Raw genomic sequence first — 22,410 nt, forward strand, 5'->3', positions numbered from 1 at the left:
GGCCAAGGACAGGGCCAATCAGGGCTAAGGATAGGCCAAGTATAAACAATCAAGGTTAGGGACTCAAGGCCATAAGGCCAATCAGGGCCAGGGACAGAGCCAAAGACAGGGCCAATCAAGACAAGAATGAGCTTGGCTTGGTCCTGTAGGGCTTAGGATTATGGACAATAATCATTGACCCTGAATTAAGGGAAATGGACTTAGATTAGAATATATAGAGCTGGGCTTGGGATTGTAAAAGCCAAGCCCAACCTGGCCCTGTTGCAGCCCTTTCATATATAAGGGCACCGCAAAAATAACTCAAATTCATTTTTCATAGAAAAATTGAAAACAAATTTCTGATCAGTTTTTGTAATTTTCCAGTCCTTTATATCTATATATCCTAAAGTTGTATAAGTTCTACCAAACACACGTTCAAAATATTTTCTAACTAGTTTTATGCACCCGTTGACTATATCCTCTAAGGTAGGCCACCCTTGGCTCTAAAAAGATTTGAACTCTTAGCGAGAACAATGTCTTTTGTCAATTGAACCAATCCCTTGAGATTCATCATCTATAGTATTTCTTTGGGTAAAAACACAAAATGAAACTCATGCCAAAGACTGCCCTTAGTATATTAATCAAGAAAAGAGAGATTGGGAGAGATCGTACATTTTCGAGAAGCATAATTGTTGTTGGATTTAACTAGAAGCTCTTCTTTACGAATAGGTGAACCAGTTTGAGTTTACAAGGTACATATTATTTCATTGTAAGGTTCGAATTGGTTAAGATTTCATAAGCTACCAATTATTTCTCTTCACCGCAATGTTTGTAATGTTGAGAGCAAATTACATATAAATCCTTCTAAATTTGTATATTGTTTTGTTTACAGCCCTTATAATTTACTCAATTATATTTTACAACCTCTAAAGCGTTAGGTGATGACTCAAAATCTACTATATTTTTAAAATTCTCATGCACAAAAGTCTTAATCTTTTGAACTAAGCTACAACAAGCACAATCTAAAGAATGGGGCTGCCCATTAAGAGCATGAATGGCAGACTGATAATCAAAAGAGACCAAAATCCTGGGTAGGTGGATGGACCGTGCTCGGATAAGCGCATCCCAAATTGCCTCGAGCAGTCGAGCTCCATGATGGATGATGACTGACCTCTGCAAAGGAAAGGAGCCTTTTATCCTCACAATCACTAACTGCTTTCCTTCAGTCACAATTTCATGGACAAAGGGAAGAAATTCAATCTTCTGAAAGTAAAGATTGTATCTATGATCTCTTGGAGCTTCATTGATATCAATATATAGCTGTGAAACTTTGTGTGGGGCAGTCAAAAGACTTCCAAAAGCTAGGACAGTGGCTGATGCAGCTTTTGTCCCAAGTCCAAGGGTCTTGTATGCATCCCTACAACCAGGGCCTCGCAGCTGCGGCTGTGTTTTCCTCAAAGGTGGGATCAGATGGCCTGTAGCACCGATGTTGGATTTCAGCAAGAAAATTGAAAGCCTACGTGCTCATTTCCTTGATTGCGGCAACAAATTTCTCCATTTGCATTCCACGACTTCCCTTCACCAAAACAACATCATCAGGAGCTAAATTTTCTGTAATGGTGATCGCGAGAGCCTCTGGATGAAGTGTGCAAACAGCATTTTTCTTCCTTGCCAAATCCAAATCCTCAGCCACCACAGAAAATCTATTTCCGACAAGCACAACCAAATCAATAGGAGAATCAATCAACAGTTCTAATATATCCCTGTGTGCATCAGTTTCCATTGGGCCAAGTTCTAGCATATCTCCAAGAATAGCAACTCTGTTCCCCTTACAATCAATTGTCTTTAGTAAATCAATTGCAGCCCTGGTGCTGGTGGGATTGGCATTGTAGGCATCATTGATTATTTTGATGCCATTTGGAGCCATTTCAATCTCTAATCTCATCGGAACAGGTACAAATCTGGACATGGACACTCCAACTTGGGAAAGAGAAACTCCCAAGACAATAGCAACAGCAGCAGCTGCACATGCATTCAATGCCAAATGCAGACCTGGAGCAGGAATTACAAATTCCACCCTGAATGAAATCCATTAAAGAATACAAGTCAATAGACAATAATGCCATAAAACCAACGAATACAGTAATTATTTGCAGATACATCTAGACAATCAAAAAATTGGAAATTTAAACAGTGAAATAAGGTAACTCTTGGTATCAATCAAAATAATAAATATTAAAGGATAAGAATGCATTATCAAAGGACACCACGGTATGTGCTACCTAGGTTGTGCAGCATACCTTGTATAAATTTGTACTAGATACCATAGTTGTACTTTGTTCTACAGTATAAATAAGCAAGGTCTCTGTCATATTAAACATGTCAAATCATTCTCTAATCCCCTGCTACATACAGTTCTTAATCCAGCTCCTACATGCCAGGCATCAGTAATGATCCTCTCGTCTGATAACGATAATGTCCCTATTACTATTAGAAAACTGAGTGAGAGCATGCACCCAACAACTTATTTCTAACTTTGTTTCTAATGAGTCATTATTCCCATTATAACATGCCTTTGTTTCATCATTATTCTCTACATCTATTCTATAGGACTGGAAGAAACCATCACATATGCAAAGTGGAAGGAATCTATGGTAGAAGAAACGCAGGCACTGGGAAAATATCACTTGGAAGCTTGTTTCTCTTCCAGAAAGGGGGGGGGGGACCAGTGGGAGGTAAATGCATGTTCACAGTGAAGCAGAAGGCAAAAAGAACCACCGAAAGATTCAAAGCAAGGTTGGTTGCAATGAGCTTTACTCAAAACCTATATAGGATACATCTGCTTCTCTAGCCAAGATGAATTCTGTTTGAGGTCTACCATCATGTACAGCCAATCTTGGGTGATGTCGATCACAAGTTTGTGCATAACCATAGGAACAAGCCCCAAAACCAGCCCAGCAAGCTTGTGGTATTCAACTGCTGTGAGAGGCAGCCTGGTCTGATGAAGTGGCAAATTTTTGTTGGTGACTTGGAATTATGGAGAGTCATCTAAGGCAGCCTAGAGAGAGAGAGAAGCATGAAGAAGAGAGGTGAACAAGACAGAAAGTAAATTATTATTTATTAAATTACCATTTCCATGAAAGTATCCGGGCAACTCTTCACATAAGCAGTGATTTGGGGGATAATATAGACTGCTGGCATGAAGATTAGCTGCTGGATGTTAATGGAAATTTCTACCAGAGGTTGCTATTAGCTTAGTCTCTAGTTTTGCAATTGTTTTTCAGTTATCTAGACATCTAGTAGTTTCCTTTTCATTTTCTTTCATTTTTGTATGCACATTGTTTAGAAGGCTGGTTTCTATAAAGCCTTATTAGTTTCTAAATACAGATTTAGAAAGTTAAACAAATTTCTAATTTCAGATTTAAAAAGAAAGCTTAGCTTTTATTTAGAAGTCTCCATTCTTAAAATTATATTTCATTCCTTTGTTTCCTTTTAGTAATTATTAGTTTCTATTTACTAAAGCTTGGACCGAACTATAAATAGGCTCCATCATTGTACTTGATTTGAAACTTGATTAATGAAATTTCCTACAAACTTACAAATACAGTCTGAGATGTGTTCAATAGCTAGGATAGCTGGGGAATGAGAGACCCAAGGCAAAGATAGCCAGAGAGCCAATTCAGACTTTCAGTTATTCAATTTTTTTATCCTTATCATGTTTATCCTGGATATGAATGATCTCCTGCCAGTTTTCCTCAGTTCAATGTCGACTTTTACAACATTTGGTGGAGTTTTTTTTTAACAGTGGGATGTAAAGGATGCTTTCCTCCATGTAGATCTCAAAGATGTCTTTATGGATATGAAGATTACCCTCTAGGCTTCACCTCATTATCTATAACCAATAAGGTATGCAAGATAAGGAAATTTCTCTATGGCATTGAACAGCAATACAAGCTTGGTTTGCCCAGTTTTTGAAGGCCATGTAAAAGTTTGGTTATTCAATAAGCTAATTTCACACCTTGCTTATTAAGCAAAATGATAAAAAGGCTGAACAACGCTGTTGGTCATTCTCTTCAACCTTCATCAATCTACAGCAAGATGCTTGAATATATTCGGACCAATACTTCAACACAGAAATTGAGTTGGATGAGTTACTTAAAAGTTTTGAGGCAACAACTTACACTTCTGTACTTCTTTTTAAAATTACTTGAACTCCTATTACCACCATCAGTAATTTCAGCGGATACTAGCTGAACATCACAACCGTCTCTCTGGCCAAAAAATACCTAAGGCAAAGCAAGATCTTTGCATTTTTATCAACAACATTCAATTAAAAGTTCCCTGCTCAATGGTTAAGGAAGATAAAGAAACAATGCAGAATGGATCCCTTAGTCCAAGAAATGCAAGGAATGCATGGATAAAAAGTGAAGAGACAGTGAACAAACCTTAGTCTTGTACAATGAAATTAACAAGGAGGTGAAGATAAAAGAAAACAAGATTTTTTGAGCTGCATATTTTACAATCTAATGAGTGTTACATTTATTTAATATTAAGAAAATTACATGAGTTTTCTTATTTTTAGTTTATTTAAAAAAAAATTTTTTCTGTTGGGGGTGGGGGTGCCAGTGGAGTTGATAAATATGTGGCAATGACAAATATTTATATGTGGAATTGTGACCACTCTATCTTTCATATTTTAAAAAACCAATCCAATAAACTAGATTAGTCTATATAATCAATTTGCTAATATCCGAGACCGATAGATTGAAAATTCACAAGCGTCCATGCATAGCCAAAGCTCTTTGAATGCTGCATGCTCTCATAACAGTGTCTGGTGATTCCAAAAAAAAAAATTTCAAGTGATGAGAAAGCTAAGTATCAAATGTGTATGCTTTGTCAGGTCTTTCAAAGGATCATATAATGAATGAGCATCACTCCAGGCAACTACTATGAAAAATCAAGAACTCAAGAAACGATGCAAGCGTTGATCACATAGCTATAAGCATCAATGACAATCTCCAAGAGCTACTGAGTGGAAAACAACATTTAATTTAGATTATATCAGATCTGAGTGATGCCAAAGCCATGTGTCTATTTGCTTTTATTGGTTTATTCTATCCTATGTAATAATGATTTCTTCCACCACACTGGGCCTAGGCTAGACCAAAAGTTAAAACTGGATTTAAAATTGGACCAATTTTGACGCCATAGCCTGAGTGGACTAATATAGTGGTAGCAATAACTCTTCCTATTGTGGAATTCAACTGAGACATTACCATGCACTTAGAGTTGACCTTGACCACATGCTTGGACAAGTTAAAGTGGATTATATTACCCTTGAATATCACAAGGCATGTTGGTTTGAGTCTTTCACCTGAAGTTGCACTCAAAACTGCATCAGATACAGGCTTACTAGCCCTGTGAGAGAACCTGGGTCAACTGGTCCACAAGATTAGTGAGGTTGATTGTTGATGTTGACCTAGAGTGTGGAATATGATGGGAGTAACCAAGGTTATTAGACCTCAAAGGCCAAGATCAACCCCTGCTAAGTCGAAGCCAATCAGAGAGAATAATCCGGAAAAGAAAAAGTACAAATGCAATGGCACTCTGGCTGTTCAACTGCAACTGGTTGTGGTCAAATTGTGGATGGTTCTAATGGCTAGAAATATAACCACTAGGAGGATGGGCCTAAATGCCCTCATAAACAGACTTTCAGGGTTTTTTCAGTGAAACTTGATGAAGGTTGGAAATCTAAAAAAAGTGAGTGAAAACCTTGGTATTTGAAGTTCAAAGTCAAGCAGATAATCTGACTGAAGGCTAACTTGTGCGAAACAGAGTACATTCATCGTGCAATTACCCTAGCATAAAGGATTTATTATTTCTGCTTCATTTGTTATTTGCCTATTGAGAGGTTTGCTGTAAATTGATTTGAAGTACTCAAAAGTCCATCTGAAGTAAGTGTGAGGGATTAATCTTAATCCTCCAAGAAAGGATTTGGTCGTAGTTAGCAAGCACAAGAAACTACTGAGTTGGTTGTGAGCCCAGGAAACATGTATTGGTTTTATTGGCATCTATTGAAACCAACAGTGACAGTGAAAACCCCAGTAAGGATTCATCCATAAATATTCCCAGTAAGGGATTAGCCATTGGTAGTAGACTTATGTCAAAGGGGAGCAAATCATTGGTGATAGATGCATGTCAGGGGGAACGGAACCCCTCTAAAATCCTATGTCTTCGCTTGTGTGCTATTTTGCTGTAATTTGGATTCTCATATTCCTAAGATCAATGAACAAATTATCATTAGCCATTTAATTTATGTTGGACACTGTGTATAGAGCTGAAAATTGCTAGAAAATCTATAAAGATTGAAATCCATTCTGCTGGATACCCAGAAACCATTGTGAGACTCAAAACAAAACAAAACCAAGTCCATTTGCCTAGATATCAACTGAGCCAATAAGTTCTAAAATATAAATACGTCTCAAGGCACAGAAGAAACAATAATTGAATTTAGTCTCACCCACTTTCTTAACTCCTTCTGGGACCGGCAGCCTCATGACTCGAGTATCATCTGCATTCAAAACACACACATCCCCTGGTTTTGCCTCCATAAGAATCTCCCCTTTGCCTTTAGCAACCTCCTCTAAACTGCCAAAATTCACCAAATGAGAAGGACCCACGTTCAAAATCACTCTCAAAGAAGGTTGACACATTCGAGTGAGCTTCAAGATGTCTCCTTTCTGTCTCATTCCTAGCTCCAGAACGGAGACCTTAACATTTTGAGGTAACCGAATCAAAGATAAAGGAACTCCAATCTCATTGTTCTGGTTCCCCTGCGTCTGATGAATTGAACCGAGGCTTTCCAGTGCCTGAGCAATCATTTCTCTTGTAGTAGTCTTCCCCACACTTCCTGTTACTCCAACCACATGACCATTGAACCTCTTCCTGGCATACATGGCCATCTTCTCGAGTGAAATCAGAGTATCCTCCTCAACTTGGACAAAACCCATATCCCATTCTTCACAAACTCGGTTTCCTATGACCCCAACACACCCCTTTCTCCGCAGTTCGGGGTTAACAAAGTCGTGGCCATCGAAGTTCTTCCCAACTATGGTGAAGAACCATTGACCCGTTTCCAGATTTCTGCTATCTGTAGAGATAGTTCCAGAGGGACCCCATTTTATGATTTTCCCGTTCACAGCTTCTGCTATCTCAGAAACACTCCACAACGGCGCCTTTACTGAATCGTATATGATCCGGCAACATACATTTTTTTTGCATCCCAAGTTGTTTCCAGATACACAACATCGAAAATTTCTGGGTTTTATAGGGTTTGTATTGTAAGCGTAAGATTGGATTGAAATTGCAGGCATTGTTTCTGCTAAGCAGAGACTCTGTCCTTGGAATTCTGGAAACGGAAGGAATGCCTGATTAACCCTGTTAACTCAGTCCAATTGAAGCAAACAAGGAGTGAAATATTCTGCTATTGTCCGATGCATTCATTTCGACTGTGGAGATTGCACCGAGGGTCATCCCTATACTTGTTTTATCTCATTAATGGTGATTAATTGGTGGATTTCGTGAATTCATGGTTAATTCTAATTGAGAATAGTTTTCGGGTCTAAGGAATCCCAAAAAAATGTTTGAATTTTCTTCCAAAATTTTCAAAATGAAAAAAAAAAAACTCTAATGTGCTTAGCAATAGCATTACTTAAAATCATTGTTTTTTTGGGGAAAAAGTAGCTTTTACTATAAGATGGTAATAGATAGAGGATTACATTAACCAAAACAAGAAAAAAAAAATAGAGGATTATATTGAGAGAATGAGTAAAGTGTTTCGTCCACCCTCAAACTCTCATTACTCAGTTCTACATCTACCCTCATTGACCCCATTTCCCTTGTGCCTAATCATTATAATTTCTTCTAGATCTTCCTTTGTATCCTATTTTTCTTGATCCACTCTCCCTAAGATGGCCTGAGCAAACATTCTTGGGGACGAAGGCCGGCTTGGCAATCTGGGGAGTATATTCCCCTCTTATCGCTAATGCAGCTGTAATTCATGGGATTTTGCGAGTCGTTCCACACGCCCCTTCCCCTAATTCAACGCGTTAAGCTCCCTTAGGGTCACTTCTATGTTTGTTGACCATTGTGGCCAACTTGGTGGCGTTTTGCAGGATTTATTGGATGATTGGCTTTGGTTCTTTCCATATTTTATTTCTTCTCCTTTTCGCGCTTTCCTTTTCTCTCCACCTCTAATGGCTTGCACTACTGCCTCTTCTTCCTCTACTACTATTCAAATTCTAGCTCCGCCTACTTATTCACCGATTTACATGGGAATGCCCCACTGTCGCCTATCGCCGGGACTTAACTACACCCACCTTTCATTCTGTATTATTTGGAGACCTGAAGCCTCTCATTCCATGCAATTGTTTCCAAATCCTACTTCAATTCCATCAAACCTAAATCCATCGAACACATTATTTGGGGGTTGCATTGGGTTTCCAAAACCTAAACGGCTATCCTTGTGCACAACTCTTGCGGCTCTTTGGAAGGATTTTGGAGCCATTAACAATTGTTTGCTATAATAGAAGGACATTTAAGGTTGAGTTTCAATCCATAGAAAAATGAAACTGTGTGATAAATTTGGAGCAGCTCTTCTCCACCTCATTACTCATTCGTTCTTTGACCCTAGAAAGTCCCTTAAATGAAAAGGATGTTGTGCCAATATGGGTACATCTATTGCCAATCCTCTTGCTTGCTTAGATATTGAGATCATCCAAAAGGCTTTCTACTGTGTTTGGAAGGTCCTTGAAATCCAGATTCAAAGCCTTGATGGGTGAGTTTGGTCTTGATATGGTAAGAGCTAAGATTCTCTTTAGAAAGAAAAGGCCTAGTATTTATCAAATGTTGTCCCTCATGTTAATGGCTATAGTTGGAAGCTATTTTTCAAATATAAACTCTTTTCTATTTGTAAGAGATGTGGTATTGTTGTTCATGAAACCAAGGATTGTCCTTTAAGTAACTAGGACAAAAGAGCAAAGCAGCAGTCTCCTTACCTTGGCTTACCTTTACCTCTTTGAAGTTGCCACCATGACTCTACTACCCATCAAAGGACGATTCCCTAAAAAGAAATATGGTTGATCTATTCTCCCCCTCCCTATTTACATCCTATGGCAATAGTCCTGTTGGAGTCTGGTTTCTTTTCTCCTATTTTTCTCAATGACCCCTTCTTATCTATTGAACCCATCTTCTTCAACCACCAATTCAGCTTCAGCCTAAGGGTGTCAATTGCATACCAAAACCGTTTAACCTTACCAAACCGCACCGTCTAAAACCGCACTGTACCGCACTGTTCAAAATTTGGTACGTACCGTACCGAAACCGAATTTCTTTGGTACGGTTCTGGTTTTAGGTACTCATACCTTCGGTATGTATTGAAACCAGACAATCTGAAATAAGCAAACAAAAGGACAAGAGGAGAAAAGGCTCAGTTAACATTTAGTTTCATAAATAGAAGTGATAGGTTGTTGAGGGGGGAGGTTTGTGCAATAAAAGAAATGGATCTTCTACTTTTCTGTGCTTTGACCCATGGATCCCTAATGTAGACTACTGCTCCATCCATCCCTACTGAGTTTGTTTCAGGAAATTTTACTCAGTTCCTTAGAGTTAGTTATTACTCTCCACCAGTAGTATTTCTCTGGTCTTACTTTGCATGACTCATCGGTTTCAATTTTAACCTAGTACGACTCATTGGATTTCAAATGATCAGCAATGCAACAGGACTGAGCTTGGAAAAATATTATACATAAGAAAAAACCCCTAAATCATATTTGAGAATGTGAAAACTTTAAGCATAGTGATACATCACATGTATAAACTTACTTTGAAGTAATCATTCAAATTTTCTCTAGAATTTACTTGGTGAAGGTAGTGCAAATGATCAGCTTTGCAAAGCATTGCACAATATGTGCTCTTACACCACTGAAATACATTAAGTTTGACACTTTACACCTTCCTTTGTCTTAACATCTAACACTGAACAGTAACGGTAATGAACAGAGAAACAGTAACAACTTGTTCTACCCACTAATGCTGCTGCTGCTGCTGCTGCTTAATTCCATATTTTGCCTATAAATGTACATATAATTCCTTTCGCTATTGGCTTATTTGAACATAAATAAGAATTTGTAAGACTCATCTCTAAGACTAGACTAAAACTGCAACTCATGATGACTTTAGGCAACCGTTGCTTGAAACTTAGGTTACCATGTTCTTCCTAAGTTGAGGACCCTCCATAAGCTGCCATTCAACTGAAAATGCATCACCTATGTGCAGAGGTATGCGGCATCGGGTATATCATGGGAGCCATGTTCACGGGAGCACCAGGAACAACTGATCCAGGAACTGGAGGTCGTACACCATATGCCATATGCGGAGGGCCGGGAAGACTTACAGGAGTGCCAACTGCTGAAACAAGGGGTCCTCCAACAGGTTGGCCAATGGTAGTTCCATAAACACCAACTCCAGGGGCACCAGTGGCCTGAGGTTGTATGTTGGGGGATTTACCTGAAGCTCCTGCACTAGACCCATTTGCTTGACCAGTGATTGGACCTTGCGGTGTTGATATCTCTCCACTCCCTACACTTGTGATATCATGGATACTTGATCTTCTCCTGTCCTTGTTCATTGAATTCAGGCGAATAAAATACTTTTGCGCATGACTGGCCACCTGTGTAGGTGTTCTCGATACCACAAAGTTTCGAGATATACTCCGCCAATCACCTTTTCCATATTTATCCAGTCCAAGAAGAAATAACCTGAAGCATCAAAACATTGATAATTTCAGATAGTCATAAATCTGAATCTATGGTCAAGAATAAATCTTGATCCAAACAAGAAATGCAGCAAGACAACTACAAAAAACACACATAGGCAGTAGTTTCGGTACTAATATAGCTGAAAAATTACTAATAGGTTAGAAGAAAAAATGGCAGTACAAATGAATGGAATGTACCCAGAATCAACAAGCCAGAAGGTAGCAACTCTGAAGCAAAATGCATAATTTTAAACCGGAAGCAAAACATTTATGAAGGAAAACATAAAGCTACTACTCCAGAAAAGCAATTTAGATCAGATGCAAGGCACAGTTGCAAATGTTCAACACTCAATGTTACCTAAGGGTACTTTAATGGCATTCAGTACTTGCAGATTTCTTCCAACCAGCAGACAAAGGTATCACATTTTACTTGTCAAATGTAATCAGTGTAAGAACCAAATTTCATTACCAACCCCAAAAAGTGAGTAGATAACCCAAGATTAAAAAGTTGGTGAGACAACACACATGCCCCATTTTTTTAATCTATCACAGCCGTAATGTAACTCTATAGTCTGTAGCAGTAACAGACACATTATTTGAGCAATGGGGTTCAGACACATTCCTGCATCATGGCATGCTTTAGATAAGATAAAGCCCTATCTGTGACAACCACAGAGAATAATGAGGAAAAGCAACCTGATAGTAGAAGAAAAAAGTTGAAGCAAAGGCTGCTGAAGCTAAGTAGTGCCACAAACGTGCACAAGCATACTTAAAGAATGACAGTCCCCACTACAGAGGCCATATATTTTCTATATATACTTCTCATGAAACAGAGGTCATTGCTCAGAGCAATGGTAAGGGTTTCAGGCTGTAAGGGAAATGCCTGGTTCAAGCCCTGATGGTGGCTAAATAATGCAAACATGCCAAAGGTTAGGACCAGGGTTCAACATGTTGATCTCGAGACCCATCTCGCCAACTCAAAAAAGAGAGTTGGCTCGAGATATTGGTAAGTTGGTGGAATTATATTGCCCAACTTGAGGCACCAAGTTGACAGGTATCAGGGAAAATTTGGGGTTGAAACTTGTTGTCCAGCCTATTTCAGCCCTTCTGAAGACACTGGTGACCTCAGATTTATGAAAAGAATGTAAATGAGAATTCCACTTCTGACCCCAGGTGGGAAACTACACTGCTGAAGTGAAACCTTAAGATAGCCTACTGTACACATCATATACTCATACACCAATGCTCATAGTTCAATATTCAAACAAGTCAAATAAATTACATGTCTTCATATTTCAAATAAAAAAATTCAAATAAAAAAACATCATCAACTTGGTAGACCTTATATGCTAAGCACATCGTCTTGTCTCACTAAATGGAGAAAAGCGGAATCTCGCTAGAACTTGGTGAGATCTCAAGGGTTCTCCTACCATGGTTAGGATGACTCCAATTCACGACTCCAAGGACCACACATAGGCAGGACCAGCACTGGGTAATGGTGCTATATAGTTCTCAGGAAATACAAGCATAAGAAATGAGAAATAGGATAAACTAATATAAAACGTTAATGAAGAAACTTTTTTGAATGTCTGGACCACATCATCGCTCTTAATCTTTGTAAGAGAATTAAAATTAAAATAACTAGAAAGAATAGAGAGCTGAAGGAAGAAAGAAGAAGGGGTGGAGAAGAGATGGAAGAATGAGGGAATGGAGCATTGTGCAAGATGCGGCTCTCCCTGTTAGTAGTGTATTTATTATTGAAAAGTTTCCAGATTAGGGAGATCTTCAAATATCGCTAAATTTTGTTACAAAGGTCTTCAAATATTACGATCATAAAATATACTTGCTTGATACCCAGCTAAAAAGAAAGAAAGGAAACAAATCTCTCTATGTATTGCTTGCTAGTCAAGCTACATAAAAATAGAAAGTACAAAAACATAAAGTAACATCCTAATCTAATAAATAGGAGCTAAGGAAATAAAATAAAATAAAACCTAATCCAATCTATGGTGGACCCCACATAATGAGGTTGCCATTGAAGTGGTAAATCATGCATATCTTTAACACTCCCCCTCAAGTTGGAGTACACATGTCAAAGGTCCCAGCTTGAAATAGCAGGAACGCATATTGGAAGCTTCATCAATCTTTAACATAAATAGCAACAGAAAGTGCTGATAAACACCAAGAGAACTTCACATTGGAGCTAATAAAAAACAACTTAATCTTCATGTCAAACGAACCAACATCTCCAATCGTTATATCATAAGGAGTAGGTAATAAGTAGGAATCTTCACAAGAGAAGATAAAAAGTGAAGCACCAATTGTTCACGCATAAGCTCTTTGCATGAAGGCAAGCTGTAGGTAAAAGAATGGGTAGGCAAAGAGTAGCATGGGTTACTGTGGACCAAATAGGTAGGTAAAAGGCAGTATGGGTTATTGCAGACTAAGTAGGTAGGTAAAATGCAGTATAGGTTCCTGCAAACCAAGTAGATAGGTAAAAGATAGTATGAGTTACTGCGGACCAAGTAAGTAGTATATGTTACTCCAGACTAAGTAGGTAGGTAAAAGTCTTATGAGTTACTACAGAATAAGTAGGTAAACAAAAGGCAATATGAGTTACAATAAACCAAGTAGGTAGGTAAAAGATAGTATGAGTTACTACGGACCAAATAGGTAGATAAAACAACCAAATAGATAGGTGTTGCTGTAAAATATCAACTTAGGAGGATAAAGATCTTCAAAAATAATACTCTACAACAAATCTTGAGTAAAGTAGATATAGAATAAGTCTCCAATCTCCCCTCATGTATAACATTACACGTGGCAATTAATAACCAATTCTCAAAAGAACTGTAAATAAAACTAGATGTATCTTCAAACTATAGTAGCAAATTGATGGCACTAGTAGCAACAAGATGAATCAATATCAGTTGCGATTCATCATGCAGATTCATCAATCTTTATAAAACCCTAGTTCTTCTTCTTAAATGAACTAGGGTTTCACCACTACTAAGAAAACCTTGAAACGACTTTCAAACTAGCAAAGTTTATAATTTCAAAATAGGATCTGTAGTCGCTGCTCTGATACCATATAAGAGAATTAAAATTAAAATAACTAGAAATGCTAGAAAGTTAAAGGAAGAGAAAAGAAGTGGTGGAGAAGAAGAAGAGATGGAAGGAGGGAATGGAGTGTTGTGCAAGATGCATCTCTGCCCCTCAACAATGTATTTGTTATTGAAAGTTTCCAGATTAGAGAGATCTTCAAATATCATTAAATCTGGTTACAAGATCTCCCTATGTATTGTTTGCTAGTCGGCTACATAAAAATAGAAAGTAACATCCTTATCTAACAAATAGAAGCTAGGGAAATAAAATAAAATCTAATCCAATCTATGGTGGAACCCACATGATGTGGTTGCCATTGAGGTGGTAAATCATGCATATCTAAACAATCTTAAATAAGGGGCCCTGGTCAACTAAGACTAGGGTCATCAGAATGGCCGAGTGCATCTAGCTTATTCAGTGGCCCCCATTAGAAAGGAATTCTCTATAAAAGTTATTCAAAGGACCGAAGAATCATACTGCAAAGCCACATAAAAAAATTCTGCCACATTGCCTATCAGCCAACATCCTCTCTTAAACTCCTGATTTGCTGCATATACATGGCAAGAGGGAAAACTGGTGAATTTTTTGTTTTCTGGAGGGTGTGGATTGCAAAAGAAAACACTTTGACTACGGAAGTCTGCAAGTTTGTGTATCTATTTCCCCTTCGACAGGTATTGATATTACAATCCAGATGTTTTACTGTTGTGAAATAACAAAGAAAAAGAAAAAAAGATGCCCTTGGTTTGTAGCTGTTCTCTCCCAAACCCCTCAGGTCCTTATTTTATTTCTTAAATTGGAAAAAATGACATGATGTAAAAATACAATACTTCAATATGGCAGTGAAAAATGGCACCAGAAATGGGTAAACACAGTTGTAACTAATATAAGTAGCACCCCCCCCCCCCCCCCAAAAAAAAAAATAATAATAAATAAATATATATATATATATATAATTCTCTCGTTTCCCTTTTGGGCTGTTTAAATTACATAGTTCTTCACCCAATGAAAAACCAATAAAAATAAAGATGTTTTCTGCTCTGGGGATCAATATCGATGTGAATCTTTCTAATTTATGGCAAAATATTTAAAAGAAAATCCCACAAGGAATTAACAGAAAGATGCCACAGGAAGCAAATAATTTTCTAGTAGCAAGTCCAACAGATAGAAAAGTGGGCAGGGGAGTTTGGGAAATTAGACTCTGATCTACTTACATTTGAACACAACAAAGAGAGAGAGAGAGAGAGAGAGAGAGAGAGAGAGAGAGAGAGAGAGAGAGAGAGAGAGAGAGAGAGAGAGAGAGAGAGAGGGCTTTTTTGCTTCTTTTTTTTTTTTTTTTTTTTTGGGGGGGGGGGGGGGGAAGAAAAGAAATCTATGGTAAAAACTAAAAACTGTAGAATACATAAAATTCACTATCCTTTTCAAGATTAATTTCTCTGAAGAATGGTGAATTTTCCATTTCATATTTCCTATTTCTAATTTTAATTAATAGATAGGAAACCAAAATCTACTCCAAAACTAGGTTATCTGCTATATATGTACTCCTAAAAATCAATTTAGCACCTGTGACTAATAAATGTTTCAACAGATTCTAACACAGGTCCTGCTATGGCTCTTGATAGGCTAATACAATAGAAAGATAAACATAAGTACTACTGATAGTGTACATACGCACACGAATATAGTATTTGAGGAATTACCAATAAGGTAGAAAAGGGGAAAAAAGAAAGAGACAAAAAACATTACACCCCACTTCGACTGAACATTATCTGTAGAGGCGATACAAGTTATCCAAAAAAACATTAATAACCCTTTGTTTCATAATACTACAGAATTTCAATATGATACCAACAAAAATTAAAACCACCCCAAACAAAACGTAATATGGAAATTCAATACAGATAACTTTACAGACAAACATTAAGTAATTTGTCACTGAATTCGAGTTACGGAACTATTTATATCAACAGAGAAAATAAATTAAATTTTAAATATTTAATAGTACAACTGTTTATGCCCCCACCCTCCACCCCCTAAAAAAAAGTGCCTAATCTTATTATTGGGCTCTTTGTAATGTCAAACACTTTGTGTGCAACACAATTCTGACACCAACATCCTTATCCAAACATAGACTGCACTGAAACAGTTCAAATTGAAGGGGAACACCCATGGTTTACAGTCTGGCCTGGGATTTCACACTATGCAGACAAAGTCAACCAAGGGGTACTAAAGGCAAATTCAGAATCATGCAAATTCAACAATTAAGCCGCTAGAAAAATCTGAATAATCATATCTGGGAAAGAAGTTATTCAATATTTGGAACAAATGTTTTAAAACTGACAAAGAATGGCATCAGCAAGATGTGCATGAACAGATCCTTACATGTAGTAAAATTGAAAGAGCAAAACTTATTAGTTTATAAACCAAGTACCAAAGATTGTTAGTTCCACTATAACTGCTTGCCAGATGCTCCCTCTAGCCCATGCAACAACAACAACAAAACTCAGCCTAATGTCAATTTATGGGGTTGGCTACATGGATCCGGACAACCAAAAATAAGGAAAACATGAGGTCTAAACATAAATAAATGGGGAATAAAGAAATGTGGAAAAGAGGAATATGGAATAAGAAGAGAAATGCAAAAATGGATAATAAAAAGAAAAATAGCAGTGAGAGAATGAGGCATAGATCAGTAAGTCGAGAGAATCACAGCTAAATGGGATCTGTATGTGGAACCTATGCCATGTCAGTAAATCCTCACAGTCTTGTTACACATGACAGGGTGCAGTTGCATTACTTATGTAACTTCGAAATGAAATGGAAAGGATTTAACACTACTATTACCAAATTATGTTTAAAAGTGTAAAAGCAAAGACCAAATAAAGACTTAGCTAAGTCAAATGAAAGGTCGCTAGGAAACAGGATGAACATGTAACCCCTCAACATCACTACCAAATTCAACGACGAATTTTTTCAACATGGGGAGAGTTAATGCAGGTCTAGCAGCCTAGATTACTGCCCAACGGCATTAGAAGAATAATTCGATATCAGGGGTATTTTAGTCATTTTGACAGCTCTACTCGAGTACAGCTGGCATAATTATAATTAGGAGTCAGGAAGGACTCCAATTCTATTTTTAATTATTATTTGAGTCAGTCTAGGTTGAGATAAGTAAGAATCCAACTTGAAGTAAGAGTCCTGTTTAAGATAGAAGTCCTATTTAAATTCTGCTTTTGATGTTAAGTCCTGTTAGTAGTCAGTAAATAAGGCTAAACTTACTACCACCACCACACCCACACACCCCCCCACCCAAAAAAAAAAAAAAAGAGCAACAAAGGCTATAAATTGAAAGCCTATGCTTGTATCAAAGAAAGATTATGATGAATAAAATTATTGGGAGTTTCATTGCAACGAGAGATCAAGGAGTCGAGCATCAGGGGTTATAGATTGAAGGAATTTTCCTTCAAATGCTGGTCTGCCTTCATTCCGTCCAACCCTCTCCATCCCAGCCCCTCCATATTTGTTAACAAAAGCAATCATTTCGTTCATCTTCTACCATCTTACGCTGCCGCTTTTTTTAATTTCCTAATCCATTACGCCCTCCCTTTTCTTCCGCAAAACCTAAATCTCATAACTCCAAATCCCCTCCATGCAATTCCATTCCCCTTCTCGTATCATCCTATTTTTTAATTCTTCTGGCATTTTCTTGAATTTTCGGACATTTCTAGAGACCAAAATTCAAGGTCAGATTTATGCCAATCTAACCATTAGATCTGTCCCAAAGTTTAGGAACCTTATCCCCCCAACCCTAGTGACCTTCCATCCCAAATTCAGCCATATCAGACCAACCAAACCTAGTCTAAGCCCTAATTCTTTTGCTGCCCAAAATTCCTAAACCCTAGTTCCTTGCTGCCCTAGATTCCCAAACCCTAACCTAGATCCTTAGAACCATAACTCTAAAACTACACACCCCAGTCCTAGATCCCCAGACCCTAATAATGAAACCATAGTTTATTCACTACCAATCATCTAAGGATCTTGGAAGAATAGGCCCTTGTTCACTTGAGGCTACATCATTAAGGCTAAGAATGGACAATTGCGTAGGCAACCAGAAGAAGTGGTATGACAAGCTGACAACAGGTGGCAATAAGCGTTACATGAGAAACCTCATGGCTTCTGCATCTCAATTTAAGTTTCAGTGTCAGATAAATATTAATTTGTGGCCTAGATGACTTGAGTTACTGATTTATGCTCCTCTGTCAGTTAACCATACGAGAGAATAAGAATCACAGAAGAAACATGTCTTGAATAAGGACACCAAAAAAACAAAAAAGAAGGAAGAAACATAATATTCAAGTCAGTAGTTTCAGTACGAGAAACCCATAGACAGTTGAGGCAACTTTTCCTCAAAGCATAATATTAAATTAAACTGTAGAGAAACAATAAACAATAACATAATGCAACAGTAACCAATCTTTAATAAAAGCAATGTATCAGGATGACACTATTGAACAACACACAAGAAAATAAAATAACAAATGTATTTTACCTGTGTTCTTCCTCTGTCCAAGCTATTCCCTTGCGTCGTTCTTGTTCAGCCTTCGATGACTTCCCTCCATGATTAGATTCATTCTGCAATTGGCCATATTGGTTTCCTTTTTTACCAGTCCCAGCCTCTGTTGCCTGGTCTGTTGAACCCTCTGAAGAAGAAGCATAAGTAGGTAGAGGAATACGGCCAGCTTCAATCCCATTAATATCTTCAAGCAAAAGCTCATAATGATGTTTGATCTCTGCTAGGGATTTCCCTGGTACATCTGCCGCAATCTTCTCCCACCGATCCTTGGAATCCTCAGGATGAATTGCCAGAGCATTCTCAAATGCCTTCTCCTGTTCCCTACTCCACAAGGAGCTACTGCTCGTTTCCTCTGTGGTCATCTAGCCTTGTTCAAGTCTGCCCAGAAGGGTTTTCATCCAAGGGAAATTGATAACTTGAGAGGGGACACCCAAAGGAGGAGGGGAAAAAAACGAAGGGAAAAGGGAAAAGGGGAAATCTACACTATAATCAATCCCCAAAATCACTAGTAAATGTGCAGAAGTTGAAAGAGATCTTTCCTTCTAATTTCTACCATCATCTTTCAGTCCTTCGGGGAGCTGTTCTACTTGGAGTGATTATCTATAATCGATCTTGAAACTTGGATCTGAATTATTATAATCTACTGGTTAACTTGCAGACAGGGGTATGCTGGCAGACTTGAAGTAACAGTTCCCATGAAGGTAAGTGCACAGAGCAGATTAACTGACGGGAATCAACCAGAACCACCTCGCAGAATAATCAAACTAGACCAGAAGATGAAGGAGAGTTATTCAGTGGTGATTTGCTCCACCAGAGGAATTGGATATCTGGAGAAATTCTGGGCCTAGCAGAACAAGGCAAAACAATTAGTTAGATCAGGGAAAATTAACTTAATTCCAATATAAAATATTTATAAAATGATGGTGTGGGGCAAGCCAAAAAAGGGAAATTATTAATGGTGGACACTTGAATCACAGGAAAACCAGAATGAAACCAGGCATCCCAAAAAAAAATATATGTAATGCAGTGAAATCCAAATGGATTTAAACTAGCCTTTCAAATTGCGGATCTGCTAAACAAAAGTCCCTTTCATAAGTACTATTTCAACATCTACCCAAAAAAAAAAAAAAGTACTATTTCAACAGCACAGGCCCATAGATTCATCCAACTGTTCCCCTGACTATTTTAGCCCCCTGTACTGTAAAAAAAACATAACCATCATACTTTGTTTCCTTGAGCAGATTAAAGCCAAATGATGAGAATCCCACCACAAATATAATACCCTTTTCCTCATCAACAGACAAACAAGTAGGATAACAATCAAATTGATTTCTCTCTGAAACAAAAATGAATTCACACTACCAACCACCAAAAACCCCACCTCAAGAACAACCTTTTTCCACTGATAAAGACTCTGCAGTAAAAACCAATCTCATAATTCCTAGATTTTAACCGTGATTGTGAACACACCCTCATCATGTTTCCAACCCTTTCCACTAATTGCCCTTACAAGTTAATAAACAATAATAATCATAATGTTATAGAACAGAAAGATTCTTTTAAAACAAAAGCAGCAGAAGATTACTGACTTCTGCAAACAAGATCTAAAATACTGACTTCTGCAAACAAAATCTAACATTCAGGTGCCCATATTTTTCATTTAGACTGTATTTCTCCCTACCCTTTTTGACTGAAGAGAAAGTGAGAAACCTAACCTTTAGCAAACAAGACTTCACACCACTTCTAATACCCGTTTCTGGATGTATTAAAATGACAGGAAGGTACCCCAAAATTAATGACACAGTCTAAAATAAGATTGGCCATAACATTTTCAAATCATGACTGCTTATAAACCAAAATACTCAAAAAGGCAATGACTTAGAACAAGGATAATCCTCTCCCCCAGCCCCCCACCCCAAAAAAAGAAAAAAGGATGAGAAAAGATTTTCCTGTAATTAAGAAAGATTTCTCATATAAGTTAGAAAATACCAAAATGCAGACGAGAGTTAAAGAGACCCCATCAGCCAGAAAGATTTGTTAGCAGCAAAAGAAGCATATTGAAATTTGATAGGTAAAGAAAGCAAAAAGCTTGAATAACCAAATGGGTAGAAAAGTCTGAAAAACAGAACTGGATCAGTAGGGCCGCTAAACCCAGGATAGAAACCCACGGGCCTTGAAAAGAGTGTACTGGAGTTGGAGACAACAGTAACCCTAGAGCAGAATCAGAAACCCCAACAAGAAAAATCTAGTGAAACCCAAGAACGGAAACACATGAAAAACGAGATTTTGATGAACAAAAGACCTTGTAAAGTTGATGAAATTACACGGGGTATGTAAGAAATTTTACTTGACGTTGATGGGTTATCCTGCAAGATCAAACACGAGAGTTGGCGCCGGGGTCCCATTGAACAACAACTTGCAGCGCCAGCTGGGATTGAAAAAGGCTCCAAATTGGTTAAAGTGAAGAAACAGGAAACTGCAGAGACCATTAATGTCTGACCAAAGATAATTGAGAAACTTTCTTCGTCAATTGGGTTGCGAGTGAGGAAAAAAACAAAAGGAGTCATCAACAGGTGAGATAAAAAGATCTGCAGTTGCAGAAAGAACAAATATTTTTTTAATTAAAAGAGAAAAAAACAGGGAAGTATTGAATGTCTGTTCACCTTTTGATGCCTCCCTCCCTCTGCAGCAAATCGTTCATGAAAAAGGTTTCTTTTTTTTTCTTCAAGTTTCAAATTCTTTCAAGCCCCGCTAGACTTTCCCTCTTTCCAGCGCGGCTCCATTCTTTTCAGTTCTCAAAGCGTTCTATTCATGGAGAAGACAGAATTATACAGACACCAATTTTGGATTTATTTGGGGTCGCTTAAATTGTAATCCAATCTCTTTTTATATTTTGGAATTCATTCAGTGGCCATTAAAATACTGCCTATGAAATGAATGCTTCCCCTACCCTAATAAAAAAGGCATGCAAATACTCGTGTATTGTTGATGACTGTTTCAATTGTTTATAATTTTTGGACAATGATTTAATACACTAAGATGATTTTTTTTTCTAGAATACATTAAGATGATGATGCAATGAGAACCCTTCACGCAAGCATCTAATCTTATTATTGGACTCCTTTGATTGCATTTTAGCTGCTCAAATTCTTCCATTGTCTGAAAATATGGTAAGTTCGACCAATGCTGAGCAAAACAATCTATTTTGTCTCGCATTTTAGGCCATAATTTTGGAGTCCGGATCCTCTATCTGATAATGAATTGTGCTCTCCGTACACTTTTCTACCACACATTTAAAAGGAAAAACACTTTAAGAATTAATAAAGTGAAGCACAAGTGGATCTCTTTATAAACATGTGATAGGAAAAACGTTAGGACAGCACAATCCTTACCCAAACAAGTAAAGGACTTCAACTCATAATTTGGAGTCTACAAAAATATAGGAGCTCAAGGTGAATTCGGGCCATTGGGGCCAAACTGGTACCTTGGATCCTTTTCAAATTTCAATGCTATATTGAATCTTTTTCACTCGACTCACTAATGGATATTGCAACATTTTTTTGTTTTTGTTACTATTTTTCTTTTAAAAAATTTTCTTCGATAGTAAATGTTGCTATCTACCGATGACACTATGAATTGACTTCTTCTAACACAAGTGTGAACCATAAAAACAAAATATATCCAAGCATATCCAAAATGATATGTTTTATATTATACATTCAAGTCACAGATGTATATAAGAATTGGATCATATACTTAGTTTAATTGTCAAAACACTAAAATAATCGAAAAAAGTTCATAAACTTCAACTTGCCTTACACTAGTTTCCACTCCAAAATGTTGAAAGACTATCTTTGTTATTTTCACATGCATTTAAATGACTATTACAATTTTTAAAAGATCATATATATGTCAGTTTTTTTACATATACCATAGGAAG

At 37.5% G+C, this 22,410-nt stretch overlaps 2 protein-coding genes across 6 annotated transcripts; both read right to left on the reverse strand.

Annotated features, from left to right (window-relative positions):
* Positions 1-849: 849 nt before the first annotated feature.
* On the reverse strand, positions 850-7,482 carry LOC149012615 (uncharacterized). The gene is given in 4 exon segments (XM_089160277.1): positions 850-2,057; positions 4,161-4,195; positions 4,197-4,265; positions 6,504-7,482. Coding segments are annotated over 4 exon segments (1,515 nt in total). The 5' UTR covers positions 7,353-7,482; the 3' UTR covers positions 850-1,495.
* A 2,184-nt stretch (positions 7,483-9,666) lies between these two features.
* LOC149012616 (Duplicated homeodomain-like superfamily protein) lies at positions 9,667-21,298 on the reverse strand. Of its 5 annotated transcripts, none has more exons than XM_089158703.1 (4): positions 21,134-21,298; positions 20,818-20,898; positions 18,447-19,314; positions 9,667-10,796 (listed from the first exon to the last, which is right to left on the reverse strand). In XM_089158703.1, the coding sequence occupies exons 3-4, from the start codon at positions 18,830-18,832 to the stop codon at positions 10,301-10,303; spliced, it is 882 nt and encodes a 293-aa protein (XP_089014829.1). In that variant the 5' UTR covers positions 18,833-19,314; positions 20,818-20,898; positions 21,134-21,298; the 3' UTR covers positions 9,667-10,300. The 5 variants fall into 5 exon arrangements, with proteins under 5 accessions (XP_089014829.1, XP_089014828.1, XP_089014830.1 ...); XM_089158702.1 differs by having other exon boundaries at positions 20,818-20,965; XM_089158704.1 differs by lacking the exon at positions 20,818-20,898.
* Between the last annotated feature and the right edge of the window lie 1,112 nt (positions 21,299-22,410).

The sequence above is a fragment of the Hakea prostrata genome, chromosome 6, assembly GCF_041222555.1.
Source record: "Hakea prostrata isolate BN-2017 chromosome 6, UWA_Hpros_2, whole genome shotgun sequence".
Lineage (NCBI taxonomy): Eukaryota > Viridiplantae > Streptophyta > Magnoliopsida > Proteales > Proteaceae > Hakea > Hakea prostrata.

Coding starts and splice junctions, on each gene's coding strand:
- LOC149012616 (XM_089158704.1), bottom strand. CDS start 18,832: ATGACCACAGAGGAAACGAGCAGTAGCTCCTTGTGGAGTAGGGAACAG. Junction 10,797..18,446: donor TGGACAGAGGAAGAACACAG/GTAAAATACATT, acceptor TTGATGCTTCAG/GTTATTTCTTCTTGGACTGG.